The 13,611-nt window shown below is 36.2% G+C and overlaps 1 protein-coding gene across 1 annotated transcript; it reads left to right on the top strand.

The window, feature by feature from the left end:
• Positions 1-9,658: 9,658 nt before the first annotated feature.
• LOC133314234 (protein VAPYRIN-like) lies at positions 9,659-11,803 on the top strand. The gene is made up of 2 exons (XM_061515673.1): positions 9,659-10,574; positions 11,112-11,803. Exons 1-2 carry the CDS (start codon positions 9,659-9,661, stop codon positions 11,801-11,803), a joined length of 1,608 nt encoding a protein of 535 aa, XP_061371657.1.
• The last annotated feature ends 1,808 nt before the right edge of the window (positions 11,804-13,611 follow it).

Here is a 13,611-nt window from a genome sequence, read left to right as displayed (position 1 = left end):
AAGATTCATCTTATTCATATTATAATTCATCTTGAATTGAGTGAAGTATTCAGGCAATGATTGCAAGAGAAGGTCAACTTTTACTTCTTGTTCAAACTTGACCCCATGATCCTCAGCCTTCTTGAAGTTTGCAATCATTGACAAACAATGATCCCGCACACTTCCTCCAGACATTACTGTCTTAGTGACAGCATTCAGCGCAATCTGCCTAGCAGAGCTGCTGGACGTAGCAAACATGCCATCAAGAGTCTGGAGCATAGCTGCTCCACTCTCAACCATGTTTACCTGCTCCTGAAGGTGATTGGCAAGACTGGCTAAAATGTAACAGCGAACTGCCACATTTGCCTTCTCCCATTTCTCCTTCTCCTGCTGAAATTGGGCCTTTGTTGCCTCAGGCGCATCTTCAGCAGGCTGCGCCGGTATAGGGGTGGTCAGAACAAAATTGAGCTTTTCATATTGAAGAACAATATCCAGATTTGTTTTCCATTGTTTGTAGTTTGTACCATCCATTGGTTTTTGACTCAAAATAGTAGCTAAAGGATTGAATGAAGACATTTTTCTGAAAATAAAATTACACACATTATTTACAAACTCGAAAAAAAACAACAAACAGATATAGCGCTAGTAGATTCTAATAACTACTATTCGTTTATTGTTTAACAATCCATTAGCTATCTTTACAAGGCTTACGATGGGCAAGATACTTGTAAAACTAATATTGTTATTTTGGGCCTTCAGTTCCATTGCCAGAGCCTCGATGGGAGGGATAACAATTTTATTAAAGTTGAATGTATTTAACCATTGTTTATTGTCAAAATTATCTTTAGTATCTAAGTGTTGCCGACGATGGGCCGTACAAAACTTTACCAAAATTTTGAAGATATTAAGGTTTAATCTAGCGAAATCCGATTATCCTTATCCGATGGGGCTTCAGCGATAATCATTTCACTAATAAACCCACAATTGGAGCCCGTAGGTTTTATAATTAAATATTTAATTTAAAACCTTCACCCATTCAATATTTTAAAAATTAGAATTTTTAATTTCCAAGAAATGTTTAATTCAAAAAAAAAATTTTTGTTTGATTTCAGAAATCCGGTCACTTTGCGTCAACACGTGTTACTCCATGACCATTTCAGAAAACCCACAAAAATTTATTTTCTCAAAAAACAATTTTCTCTTAGGAAATTAACTGGATTATTTATCTAGATTTTAAATCCATAATTAATTAATCCAATGGACAACCTAAATAATCACGCATACTAACTATCATACTAGTCGATTCAAGACATAATAGCTACTATGCAGTAATGACATGTGATCATGCAACAATATGGCATCTTCCTATTCTATATGACATGTTATTTCATACATCATGTTTAATCGCACATATAATTCATACCATTCAATTAAAGCATTAAATAATAAATAAATAACTTTAATCCATGGCTTTTCTATAATAATTAATAAATAAATAAAATTACAACTTTGAAATTCCTTTTCCATCCAGCCCCTAGTATCTGTCTCAAGCCAAAAAAGGAACCCTAGCCAACTGTTTTGCCGCGCCGTCAGCCGAAGTCATCTCAACACGAAAATCCAGGGGAAGGACCACCACGGGGAGACGAGAACACGGTCGCCGGAACCACCCAAAAAGGGTGTGGCACGCGCCCCCACGCTCCGTATCTCTCCCGGAGAGTGAAGCCCACTCTCATCCACTTGAGGTGGCGCGTGGAGGCGCGTGGAGGATCTAACGGCGGCGATCCACCCGTCATTTTGATCGTCTTTCCGTCCTCTTTCCAACCATATATGGATCGTCCAATTCCGAGGTCCAGAGGTCCACGAAAAGTCTCAGACAGTGTTGAATCCTCATGTTCTTTGCAATTTCTTGCAATTTTTACAGAAATTCTACATAGAAATTCCAAAAAAAAAACAAAAACAGCAAGGAGGAAACCTCCCTCCTTGTTAATTTTTATTAAAGCGATTAACCGATTAAAATTAAAAGCAATATCGAATAAAATACAATGATCACCATGAAATAAATAACAAATATAGAAAAAGATGCAAAAAAAATAATTTTCAAAAACAATCACATGAATTTATTTCAAAACTGGTTCTTTTCCTCAGGATCCGGCTCTGATACCAATTGTACCTAATCCTTCATCGTTTTGATTACCTGGAAGGGCGTATTGTGTGACCACGAACCTCCTTGTTACAAGGATGAGATGGTTGTGTGGGCAACCGAAATACAATGATCTGAGAGAATCTAACCATGGATTAAAGCCTTAACTGCTGTACGTGCATATAACTTGCCTGCAGAAAAACTGAATCCTTGATTTTTTTCGTTAGAAATTAATTGATGTGGGTGGTTTTGAACTTTTAACACCTTGAATAAGTCATGCCAAGTTCCCCCATTTAAAAGCCATAAGTAAAAGTAAAAGCCAAAAACAGAAACAGGATACTTCTACCGACAGAGCCCACAACAAAAAAAATTAGCTGAAGATAAAATCAGCGGCTACCAAAAACCACTGTTTTTTTCTCTCTCTATGAATCCATGTCACAGAACAACAGGCCACAGCTACCAGAAACAACTGAACCCAAATCTATGGCCTCTTGATCCAACTGTTTTCTTGCTTCTCCCACCCCAATATATAAAGTTCGACATGTTTTCTCACACCTATTCATTTCTATGCTTTCAATCAAACATAAAGAAGCCAATTTTTATACAGGACTAGAAATCTTGCTCTTGAATTTCCATGGCCTCTCTTATACTTCTCTTTTCAGAACTTGTTCGGAATCATGATCATTGGGATGCTGCAGCTCTATTAGTAGCATATCCTTCCTATTCTTATTGTGGGGTGCCTTCATCATGCGCTGCTGCTGCAGGAAAACCAGTGACAGTGAGAGATCACAGTGACATGCAGAACAACCAGATTACTGAAGAGGTGGTGATGGATAATCCTTTGGAGTCAAGGGTGTGTGTGGATTTTGTTCGGCCTTGATTAATGCCTTGTTTCCATGTACCCTATGACTACTCTTTTCATTTCTAAACCAAGTTGTGGTAATGTATATAATTAGTCTTTACCCCGTTTCTTGGATTTTTTTTTTAACTATAGGTATTGTGAAAAATGATGATAACTTTACTCTTATTTTTAATTCACAATTTAAGGGTAACGGATAAAGTTTGATATTAGTTCAGAATGAACCAAACGAAGAGGATGTGAATGGAAAGATTCATAAACTCTTTTGAGTTTGTTGAGATATATACTCCCACGTTAGTTGTATGAGCAACTAATGTGGAGTTTATAAGGACTTGGACACTCCTATCCTTTGAGCTAACTTTTGGGGTGGTGTATGGTATCAGAGCCTCACCGTCTCTCGCTTTAAAAAGTGAAATTAAAAAATAAAAATAAAAATGGGCCTGTGCAATTTCCACACTTCTAGCCTAAAAAAGGCTCTTGCGTGAGAGGGCGTGTTGAGATATATAGTCCCACATTGATTGGATGAGCAACTAATATGACCTTTATAAGGCCTTGGACACTCCCATCCTTTGAGCTAGCTTTTTGGGTGGTGTATCCTAAGGTTCTTTACAAGGTATCAGAGTCTCACCGTCCCCCACTTTAAAGTGGAATTAAAATAAAAAAGCACAAAAAGGTAAAACTAAAAATTGGGTCTGTGCAATTTCCACGCTTCTAGCCTAAAGGGCTCTTGCGTGAGGGGGCGTGTTGAGATATATAGTTCAACATTAGTTGTATGAGCAACTAATGTGGAGTTTATAAGGACTTGGGCACTCCCATCCTTTGAGCTAGCTTTTGGGGTGGTGTATTCCAAGGTTCTTTACAAACTCAATAATTTAAGTTAATTTTGAATTAAAATATGAGGTCAAATTTTAAAGTGGATTATGGAGTACAACAATTTACCATCTATTTTCAATTCCTATATACATATGAATGAATATTTCACTTGTAACATAAGGCAACAAAGATCCCAATTAGAACTATTGAAGGCCAAGCTAAGAGTATTATAGGACGAGGGTCCAATGATGTATAGTTATTGCTTTGAAGTTTGAAGCGTTGGATATAAATTTGCAAGACATACTCATATTGAACAAACCTTTTGGAAATAAGGTTTGTTATACTTGGGGGAGATTTGAGGCAAATCTTGCTTTGTTATGAAAAAGCTTTTAGACAGGACATTGTTCATGCTACAATGAACTCTTCTCGAATGTGAAAATATTGTGAAGTTTTATTTTCAACCAAAAACATAAGAATGCAGCCATATTCTTCTTTTGCTACTGCCGAAGAAATCAGTGAATTCTGAGAGTGGATTTTGAATGTTGGTGATGGTAATGTTGGAGAAGCAAAGGATGGTGAAGGCACAATACAAATTCCACATGATATGTCGCGGGCATTTGCTAGAAGATTTTTTTTTTTTAATTCGGGAAACCTGATTTCCTAGATTATGGTAAGAAAGTCAATTTACCGGTAATATTACAAAAAATTATTTGGTTGGTAAAAATATATCTAAGAATATTGGGTTGATTTTGTAAATTTTATGTTTGGTTGATAATAAAATATTGTCAGGAATGTATATCCAATTTACGACAATTTACGAAATTAACCTTCAGGGGCACTACTTTTGAGGGTCATTTTAGTAACTTTATGAGCTCCTTGTCTTTCTGTCTCTATTTTTTCAACACTTCAAATTTTGTTGAGCGCTACTTTTGATAGTAAAAAATCAAATAAATTTTTCCAAGAAACCGGATTGTGGAAATATCATCTATTTTGTAGTATTTGTTGATAGTATTTTGACCACAAATTTGTACTACAATGAAAATGCTGGGCGTTTGGGAATAATGGGAAAATTTTAGATTTCCTCTACCAAACATAGATATATTACAATTCCAAATAAGCTTTTCTAGGATTCTAAAAAAAAAACACATCTACCAAACAGTCCCTTAAAGATATAAAAGATCCATTCTTAAGAGTTAATGAAATTTATTTGCCCTAATGAGATAAGAAGGCAAGCATGTACAATACATCGCGCATGTATCTGTCCTGGCTTAATTTCACTAGAAAGTGGAGCGTTAAGGATCAAACTTGCGACCTTATGATCACGGAGGTTCTAATATCATGTAAACAACCATTTCATATAAAAGCTCAAGTTGTTCGAAGACCCATCAATGATTTTATCCTATATCTCTCTATAAGAGTTTTCATTCCTTGTTATCATTGATTCCTAAAAAAGAGAAAGTATATTTGAGCTCAGATAGCATGTGCAAAGAAATTCAAATTTTAAAGTCACTGCAAAAATATATTCAACAGAATTCCTAAAAAACACCGCATGTTCTGCCCTTCAAATTCTGAAGTGACTGCAAAAATATATTCAACAGAATTCCTAAATAACACCGCATGCTCTACCCTTCAAAACCATTGATTAAAATTCAAGATTGGTGTTCCAGTTATTCTAATTAAGAATATTGACCAACCAAGAGGGTTTTGCATGGTACAAGACTTCAAATTACAAGATTTGGAAGTCAAGTCCTTCGCTGCAAGATTCTTTTTAGTAACGGAGCACATGGTTTTTATACCTCAAATGACTTTGGTTCAATCCAATACCAGCTTGCCAATAAGATTCCTAAGATGACTAAATTCCTTCGGTTTTTTCTTTTGCAATGACTATCGATAAAAGTCAAGGTTAAACCCTTTCACATGTGGTACTATTGCTTCCAAAGCCCGTTGTCAGTTATGGTCAAGTTTATGTGGTCCTTCCAAGTTTAAAAAATGGGTAACAATGGCTTGCATCACTAGGGAGGACTTTAATTAAAGTGTCTTTACAGCTAACTTTTCAGCCAAAAGTCTTTTGAATTTGAAGCATGGATATTGAACATATTCATTTTATTTTTGTTCTATCTAGTGGTTACCTTGGCTCTAAAGTAATAATAAACAACTATCTCACATGTTTTGTCTAAATGACACCAATGTCTAGTTTAAAATTAGTGAATTTATCTTGGATATGGTACTCTCTCTAAGATATTTATGAATAAGATAACTCTAAGATGTTGGATCACTACACACAAGTATAAATGACGACATTTGTCAAAGGGTATAGTGTGTTCACAGTGACAATATTAGAGTAATAGAGACATATTAGTCATATCTATAGGCTTTACTTTTTATTTATAAAATTTATCTATGAGTATTAAAGTATTGGACCTTTAATGACATGTTCAGGGACCCAACATTTATATTGGATCTTTAATGACATGTTCAGGGACCCAACATTCAACTGTCTAGCTGTTGTGATAGGATTGTCATTAATTCTTTCATGATTTGTGTAATTTTTCTTTTGTGCAGCCCTTTATTGTGCTTTTAGGTATCAGCCTTATATGAGCCAATAACATCACCCACCAACTCAAATTAACAAGTGATGAGTTTTCAATTATTTTATATTATATTTCTCTAACCAACAACAGGAGAGATTATATAATTTTCTGTTCCACTTCACTGATGCATCTAACTTATTGAATACATGAAAAGTCTTTAATTTAAGGACCTTAACCCCTTCAGAAACATGAAGGGATAGCAATATTTTTGCGGGTTAATAGATTATACGAAGTGGGTATTGATAGCCAGAGAAAATGTTATAAAGAAATCTAGCAAAGAAACAATTGCCATAAAACTGAACCTTTCTATTTGCTAATTCACAAAATATCGATTTGAGATCTCTTAACAAATTTGTTAAGAGATGGCTCCATCCATGCCGGCAATTGAATACATGCTTTCATGCATGTCTCTTGCTTTGGAGTCAGAAATGTTTCAAGGACTAATGTTAGCATACGTGTATATATACAATTATATTGAATTCATACTAGTCACATTTTTATTTTTAGTAATTCAGAAGTCACATTTTGAATCCGGGAATTTCGACTTTGGAATTCAAACAGTTGCTGTTAACCACATCAACCGACGACAATCACTGGGCAAGAGTAATTCTATTTAATTTTTTATGTAAACTCAAACTCAAATAGAAACTTTATTGCCATTATAATTGCAATAATTATCTATTATTTCTTTTAAACCCTATATGTACGCGGTTAATTTGAATCTCAATATATTTTTATTCAAGCGTTATGAACTTATAGTATAAGAAAGTACTACTTACCGAACATCAAGGAACAATTAACATATAAATAAGGTATTAATGTTTCTGATAACTTTTTCTCTTGTACTTATTTATTCCCTATAAATAAATAAGTAAATGATGTATACACAATTATTTTTTTTACAAAACTCTTCCAAAACATTAAATGAGTGGGTAAGTTTCTCTTCTTCTTTTTTAAGACAAAAGTGATTATGAGATTTGAACTCAAACTAGCAAAATCTCTCACTACTATATCAATTTTAATGGCTTAGCAACTAAACATTTTTAATTATTACTTTGCTTCGGTGACTAAATTATAGTTGTGAGACTTTATGGAACTAACATTTGTTTAAGGAGAAAAAAGGAAAAGCGAATTATATCAAATATGATGTTTATTTGTAAACATAAAATGCAATATGTTCCCTACAATTTGAACCCTTCATCATTTTATTAAGTCATATACTCAACCGGTCAACCCTTTGTTTAAAGAATATATTGTAGCTAACAAAGAGGGCACAGCTGGCTAAGGGTTTGGTCCACATTCCTCAAGGGCGTGGGTTCAAATTCCGCTGGCCGATGTGAGGACTTTGTTGGTGGGTGATATGTAATCCCTCCCAGAAATCCTCAAAGTGATTGAGAGGTCTTCCCTGACCCTAGTGGGATACCGGTGTCTAATCTCACTTAAACTTTTATTTACAAAAAAGAAAAAAGAAAAAAGAATATATTGTACAACAAAAGAAATCACATCATCGATAAAGAATCCAATGTGATAGTTAGATGAAAAGAAATAGTAAATACAAGTTGTTTGGGGGGAACATTAACGGGGATAGCTTCTTCCTTGTTTTAGAGTTTTGTGAAGCACTTTGTAGTTATTGATTTTATTTTTATTTTTTTATGATGTTCTTGTTAGAGAAATGATATATAGTAAATTTTTGGTTACAACTATGCACAAAAAAGCAAGTGGCTTCATCTGAATTTAGGTGACTCCATATAGATTGTAAAACTTTTTTATTATATTCAGATCAACTTTCTTGTACTAAATGCAAAATTATTGTGACTATTATAGTTGGGGAACGATTCATTTACAAACTTTTACAAATTACACTGTGTATTCCCGGAAGTACATATTATAACCTAGTGTACTTCCAAAAATATATAATGTAGTTTGTAAACAAAAAATTTGTAAATATAACCCTCTCCGTTATAGTTATGTATATCTATCCTTCTTACTACTAGTTTTGCCACAGGTGTAGGCAACATAATTTGACAAAGAATAACAGCAAACAATGGCAGTAGAACAGATAAACATTGTCTTAAACCAAAATAAGAACTGGTCTTCATCTTGAACTGTAGGAAGTAGCTGTGCAGTTCCAAATGCTTGCAGCAAGTTTGAATTGTTAAAAACAGAGTAGAGAGAAGAAGGGTATTAGGCTCTAGCTCTGTGCTCTTTACAATTGAACCGTGCAAATAATTATTGGAACAAAAAAATCACACACACAGTCGCCGAACAAAAAGAAAGAATGAAGACAATCATACACCAGGTTAATCCAACGTGGGAATATTTTACTATATTACTCCTTACAAAGCACTATATTTACAAAAAAAAATATAAATAGACTAACAGTAGTTATTCATGAGTCCAAACCTAAACTATTAAAAAAGAGAAAAATAAAATAAACTCGAAGCCCACAACAGTACTAGGCCAACGCAGTTTCACGGTGCTGCCCTCACACCCTTGTTGACTTTCTCTATGTCTCGTCAGATTGCAAAGCATGAGTTATACCCAATAATAATTACAAGGGATCGAATTTGGGCTTCCGGGCCCATAAACTAAGCAAGATCACAGAATTTATGTGTCACTATAGTTGGCCAAGTAAACGAATGTACCCAAGCCTCCTCTACCTTGCATACTCAGACTTGAATATAAAATGTTCATGTTTCTTGTTGGTCACTCAGGATTTTTTTTCCCAAATTGCCAAACCAAATAATATTCCTTCTTGTACTTAATCAAACCAAGACACGAATGATTTTATTTTCAAATAAGACCATCCGGGAATACATAGGAAAGAAAAAGAGAAAGAGCAAGCATCTTAGAAGACTTAAAAGTTTTATACTTTCTTATGGCCCAATTGAGCTATATAATATTATCACCAAACTTTAGATTATTGAACGACAAAATTGGCCCTTTCTTGAAAAATATAAACTAAAACATTGAAAGTGATGCGCAGCAGAAGGAACAGGAAAATTATTGATCAAGTCATCATTGTTCTTTTCACCACCATTTGGCATATTCTAGATAGAGCCGGCCCCTCGTTCACCCTTTCTTGCACTCTACCTAAAAATTAAAAAATATAGCTACAAAACCTTCACCATCACTTACTTTTCAGTTTCTCATCTCCTCACGGCTTTTGCTTTTGCTTATTTTTTTCCATCCAAAACCACCAACAATCTACCATAAGCATAAGCCATACACAAAAAGTGGTTGTGAAACAACAAAGACTAACCCTACATCAGAAACATGGACAGGCTCATAAAGTTAGACCCATCAAACATAGTCCTAATAAGAGTTGAACCAGGGCAAAAATGCTATGGCAGAATCACCTTAAGCAATGTCATGTACACTATGCCAGTGGCATTTAGGCTTCATCCATTGATCAAAACCCGTTATACAGTGAAGCCCTATTCAGGGATCATATCCCCTTTGGCAACACTCACCATAGAGATCATCTATAATCTCCCACCAGGCTCTAATCTCCCTTACTCTTTTCCTCACTCAGATGATTCTTTCCTCTTGCATAGTGTTCTTGTTCCTGGTGCTACCATCAAAGAACCTTCCTCCATGTATGATGCTGTTCCAAGTGACTGGTTCACCACAAAAAAAAAACAAGTCTTCATTGACAGTGGCATCAAAGTCATGTTTGTGGGGTCGCAGATTCTGGCTCATTTGGTTGCAGATGGTTCAATGGATGACATAAGAGAGGTACTTGAAAGAAGTGACCCTTCATGGAAAGCTGTGGATTCCACAGACCCACAAGGCCAAACTTTACTTCACTTGGCCATTTCAAAATGTAGAGCTGATCTTGTTCAATTACTCCTAGAATTTGAGCCTGATATAGAAACTCCAAGCCGTTCTGGCTCAACCCCACTTGAGGCTGCATCTTCCTCTGGTGAAGCCTTAATTGTTGAGCTTCTTTTGGCTCACAGGGCCAGCACACAACGATCAGAATCATCTATGTTTGGGCCAATCCACAATGCAGCTAGAGGAGGACACATGGAGGTTCTGAGGCTTCTCTTACTCAAAGGTGCCAAAGTGGATGCACTCACAAAAGATGGTAACACAGCCTTGCACCTTGCTGTTGAAGAGCGTAGAAGAGACTGTGCTAGGCTTCTACTTGCAAATGGTGCAAGAACAGATGTTGGAAACACCAGAGAAGGTGATTGTCACTAATTGTCCTATCATGATAGTTTTTATATTTATATCTCTAACACATTACTGATATTATGTCATGAATCAATTCTTCCAAAAACTGAAATTATTAGATAAAGACACGAAAATGATTTTTATGCTTATATTTCTAGCACGAATAACACTCTCTAAAACTTAAGTTTTATGCACACATAAGAATAATTTTATAATTTCTAGCATATTTTTGATATATCTAACAGGTGACACCAATTTAATGAATAAAACTACTTTATTGGGAATAAATCCACTCGTGTGTTATTTAACATGACTAGGTCAGGTTAAATGAACCGTATATAGACAAATCAACAGTAATGAGATATGAGAGATAAAAAGTGTTGGATTAGGTGTGACATAAAGATAACTGTTGTTCTATCCATAAAAGGCTGAGATTGTATCACATGACCAGATTATGTTAAATAACGTGAAAGCTCATCCAAACTCAGTTTCGTGAAGGTTAACAAATGATTTTATTATATCTCTAACATATTCATATCATATCCAACAGGTGACACTCCTCTGCACATAGCAGCAGCCATAGGAGATGAGAACATGGTCAAACTCTTGCTGCAAAAGGGTGCAAACAAAGATGTGAGGAATGCACTAGGTAAGACAGCATACGATCTTGCAGCAGAAAACGGCCATGGACGCCTCTTCGACGCGCTTCGTTTGGGAGACAACTTGTGCGTGGCTGCGAGAAAAGGGGAAGTGAGGACAATCCAGAGGCTACTTGAGAGAGGAGCAACCATCAATGGAAGGGACCAACATGGTTGGACAGCACTGCATAGAGCCTCATTCAAAGGTATAATAGATGCAGTTCGGATTCTAGTTGAGAAAGGGATCGATGTGGATGCAAAGGATGAAGATGGTTATACAGCATTGCACTGTGCAGCTGAGTCAGGCCATGCAGATGTGACAGAGTTTTTGGTGAAGAAAGGTGCAGATGTTGAAGCCAGAACAAGCAAGGGTGTGACTGCATTGCAAATAGCAGAGTCATTGCACTATGTTGGGATTACAAGGATACTTGTTAATGGTGGAGCTAGTAAGGATAATGTGGATCAAATACCTGCACCTACTGCTATTCCATTTGGGAGTAAAATGGAAGCTGAGGGTGTTATGAAGAAGAAAAAGAAGAACATGGGTAGAACCAGAGTGCTAAGGGGTAGCTTTGATCGTTCAACGGCTTTGGTTGTGCTCTAGCAATAGTGTTTTGCTAGTGATTTGGTACATTTGATTGAGAAGAAACTGAGACGATTTTGGGTTTTGCCTATAATTCTAACTTGTTGATGGAATTGTAGATTTATAAAAAAGGTCTTTCTAATGCTGATTATTATTAAAACTCTTTAGCAATTTTGCAGGGAAAATGTTATATTTATAAACTTTTTATTTACAAACTCAACTATGTATTTTGGGGAATACAAACACCAAAGTGTATACTCCTCAAAATACATAGTTGAGTTTGTAAACAATAAATTTGTAAATCTAACTCTCCTCATTTTGCATATGGAATATTTGGTTACATTCGTATTCACTAAGAATTGGCACAAATATCAAACACTAATATTACTGTAACCAAATACATGGTGTAATATTTGGATTAAAGAAAGTAGTGGTCAAGTTAGGGAGGGGCTAGTTGTTGGGTGATATGTCTGAAAGGAAGGGAAACCAGAAAAAAACAATTCACTTTATTATTCAATAGTCTCTTTACAATGAATCCCAAAAGTATTTATACACAGGCCTACTTGTAATAGCCCACCTAAGATTACCTACTAACACTAACTGGCCACATGGCTCTTATATCTAATGCTATGTGTAATCACTCTTGCCTAATGCTACGTGTAGTCACGAAGCCACGAAGGGATCCTTCTTTGTCTCTGTGGTCTTGTCTCATCCACCGCTAACTTTTCCTTACTTGTTGTTACTGCATCATCTGCTCCCCCTTCAAATGGGACCTTGTCCTCAAGGTCCAAATGAGGGTACACTCTAGCAAGCTCTGAAGCAGGTTCCCAAGAAGCATCCTCTGGTAAGGAATATGACCACTGCACCAGAAATTCCTTTCTAGATTGGCCTGCCACTGAATGGGTTCGAGACATGAGCAACGCAATGGGTTGCTGCACTAGACGATTGTTAATACTGGTGTCTAGTAGAGAAGGGAGATGTGGAGGAGGAGTTCCAGAAAAAGCCTTGAGAACTGAAACGTGGAATGAGGGATGAATACGAGAACTCTCCGGCAAAGTCACCTGATAAGCAACAGGACTGATGACATGTTTGATGGGAAAGGGTCCAAAATAGCGTTTGGAAAGTTTATGACAGCCTCTTCGAGCAACCGAGATTTGACGGTAAGGTTGCAGCTTCACCAAAACCAAATCACCTTCCTTAAATGTTCGTTCGTGACGATGCTTATCAGCACATACCTTCATCTAATTCCTAGCTTGATGTAAATTCCTCTTCAGACTAGCAAGTAATTCATCACGATGCTTCAAAGTTGAATCAACAGCTTCAACCATAACTTCATTAAGTAGATAAGAAGGAATCATAGTTGGGGGCTTACCAAATAAAGCTTGATATAGGGACATTTTGATGGATGAGTGTATAGCCATATTATAGTGCAGCTCTGCCCAACACAAGTAAGTAGACCAAAGGCTATTTTGTTCACTGCAAAAAGCCCTGAGGTACTGCTCCAAATACCTATTAGTCACCTCAGATTGGCCATCAGTTTGAGGGTGGTACGCTGAGCTAGTGCGCAAGGTTGTTCCACTTAGACGAAATAAATGAACCCAGAATTTGCTAAGGAATATACTATCCCTGTCAGAAATGATCGTTTTGGGAAAACCATAATGCTTAACAACCATGGAACAAAATAATTTGGCAACCGAAGATGCATTATACGAAGAGGGAAGACCTCCAAAATGAGCATGCTTAGTGAAGCGATCAACGACAACAAAAATCGTGGACAACCCCTTAGAAAATGGAAGGCCAGTTATGAAATCCATGGTGAGGTCTTCATA

The sequence above is a fragment of the Gastrolobium bilobum genome, unplaced genomic scaffold (assembly GCF_033153095.1).
Source record: "Gastrolobium bilobum isolate Gb01-03AN ecotype WA unplaced genomic scaffold, APGP_CSIRO_Gbil_v1 utg14708, whole genome shotgun sequence".
Classification (NCBI taxonomy): Eukaryota; Viridiplantae; Streptophyta; class Magnoliopsida; order Fabales; family Fabaceae; genus Gastrolobium; species Gastrolobium bilobum.
The sequence above is the reverse complement of the archived record's forward strand: the minus strand, read 5'-3'. Positions and strand labels throughout refer to the sequence as shown.

What these genes read in the sequence shown, in the direction of transcription:
- LOC133314234 (XM_061515673.1), top strand. Translation starts at nt 9,659, where the DNA reads ATGGACAGGCTCATAAAGTTAGACCCATCAAACATAGTCCTAATAAGA. An exon ending in TGTTGGAAACACCAGAGAAG is followed by an intron (nt 10,575 to 11,111) that starts GTGATTGTCACT and finishes CATATCCAACAG; the next exon opens with GTGACACTCCTCTGCACATA.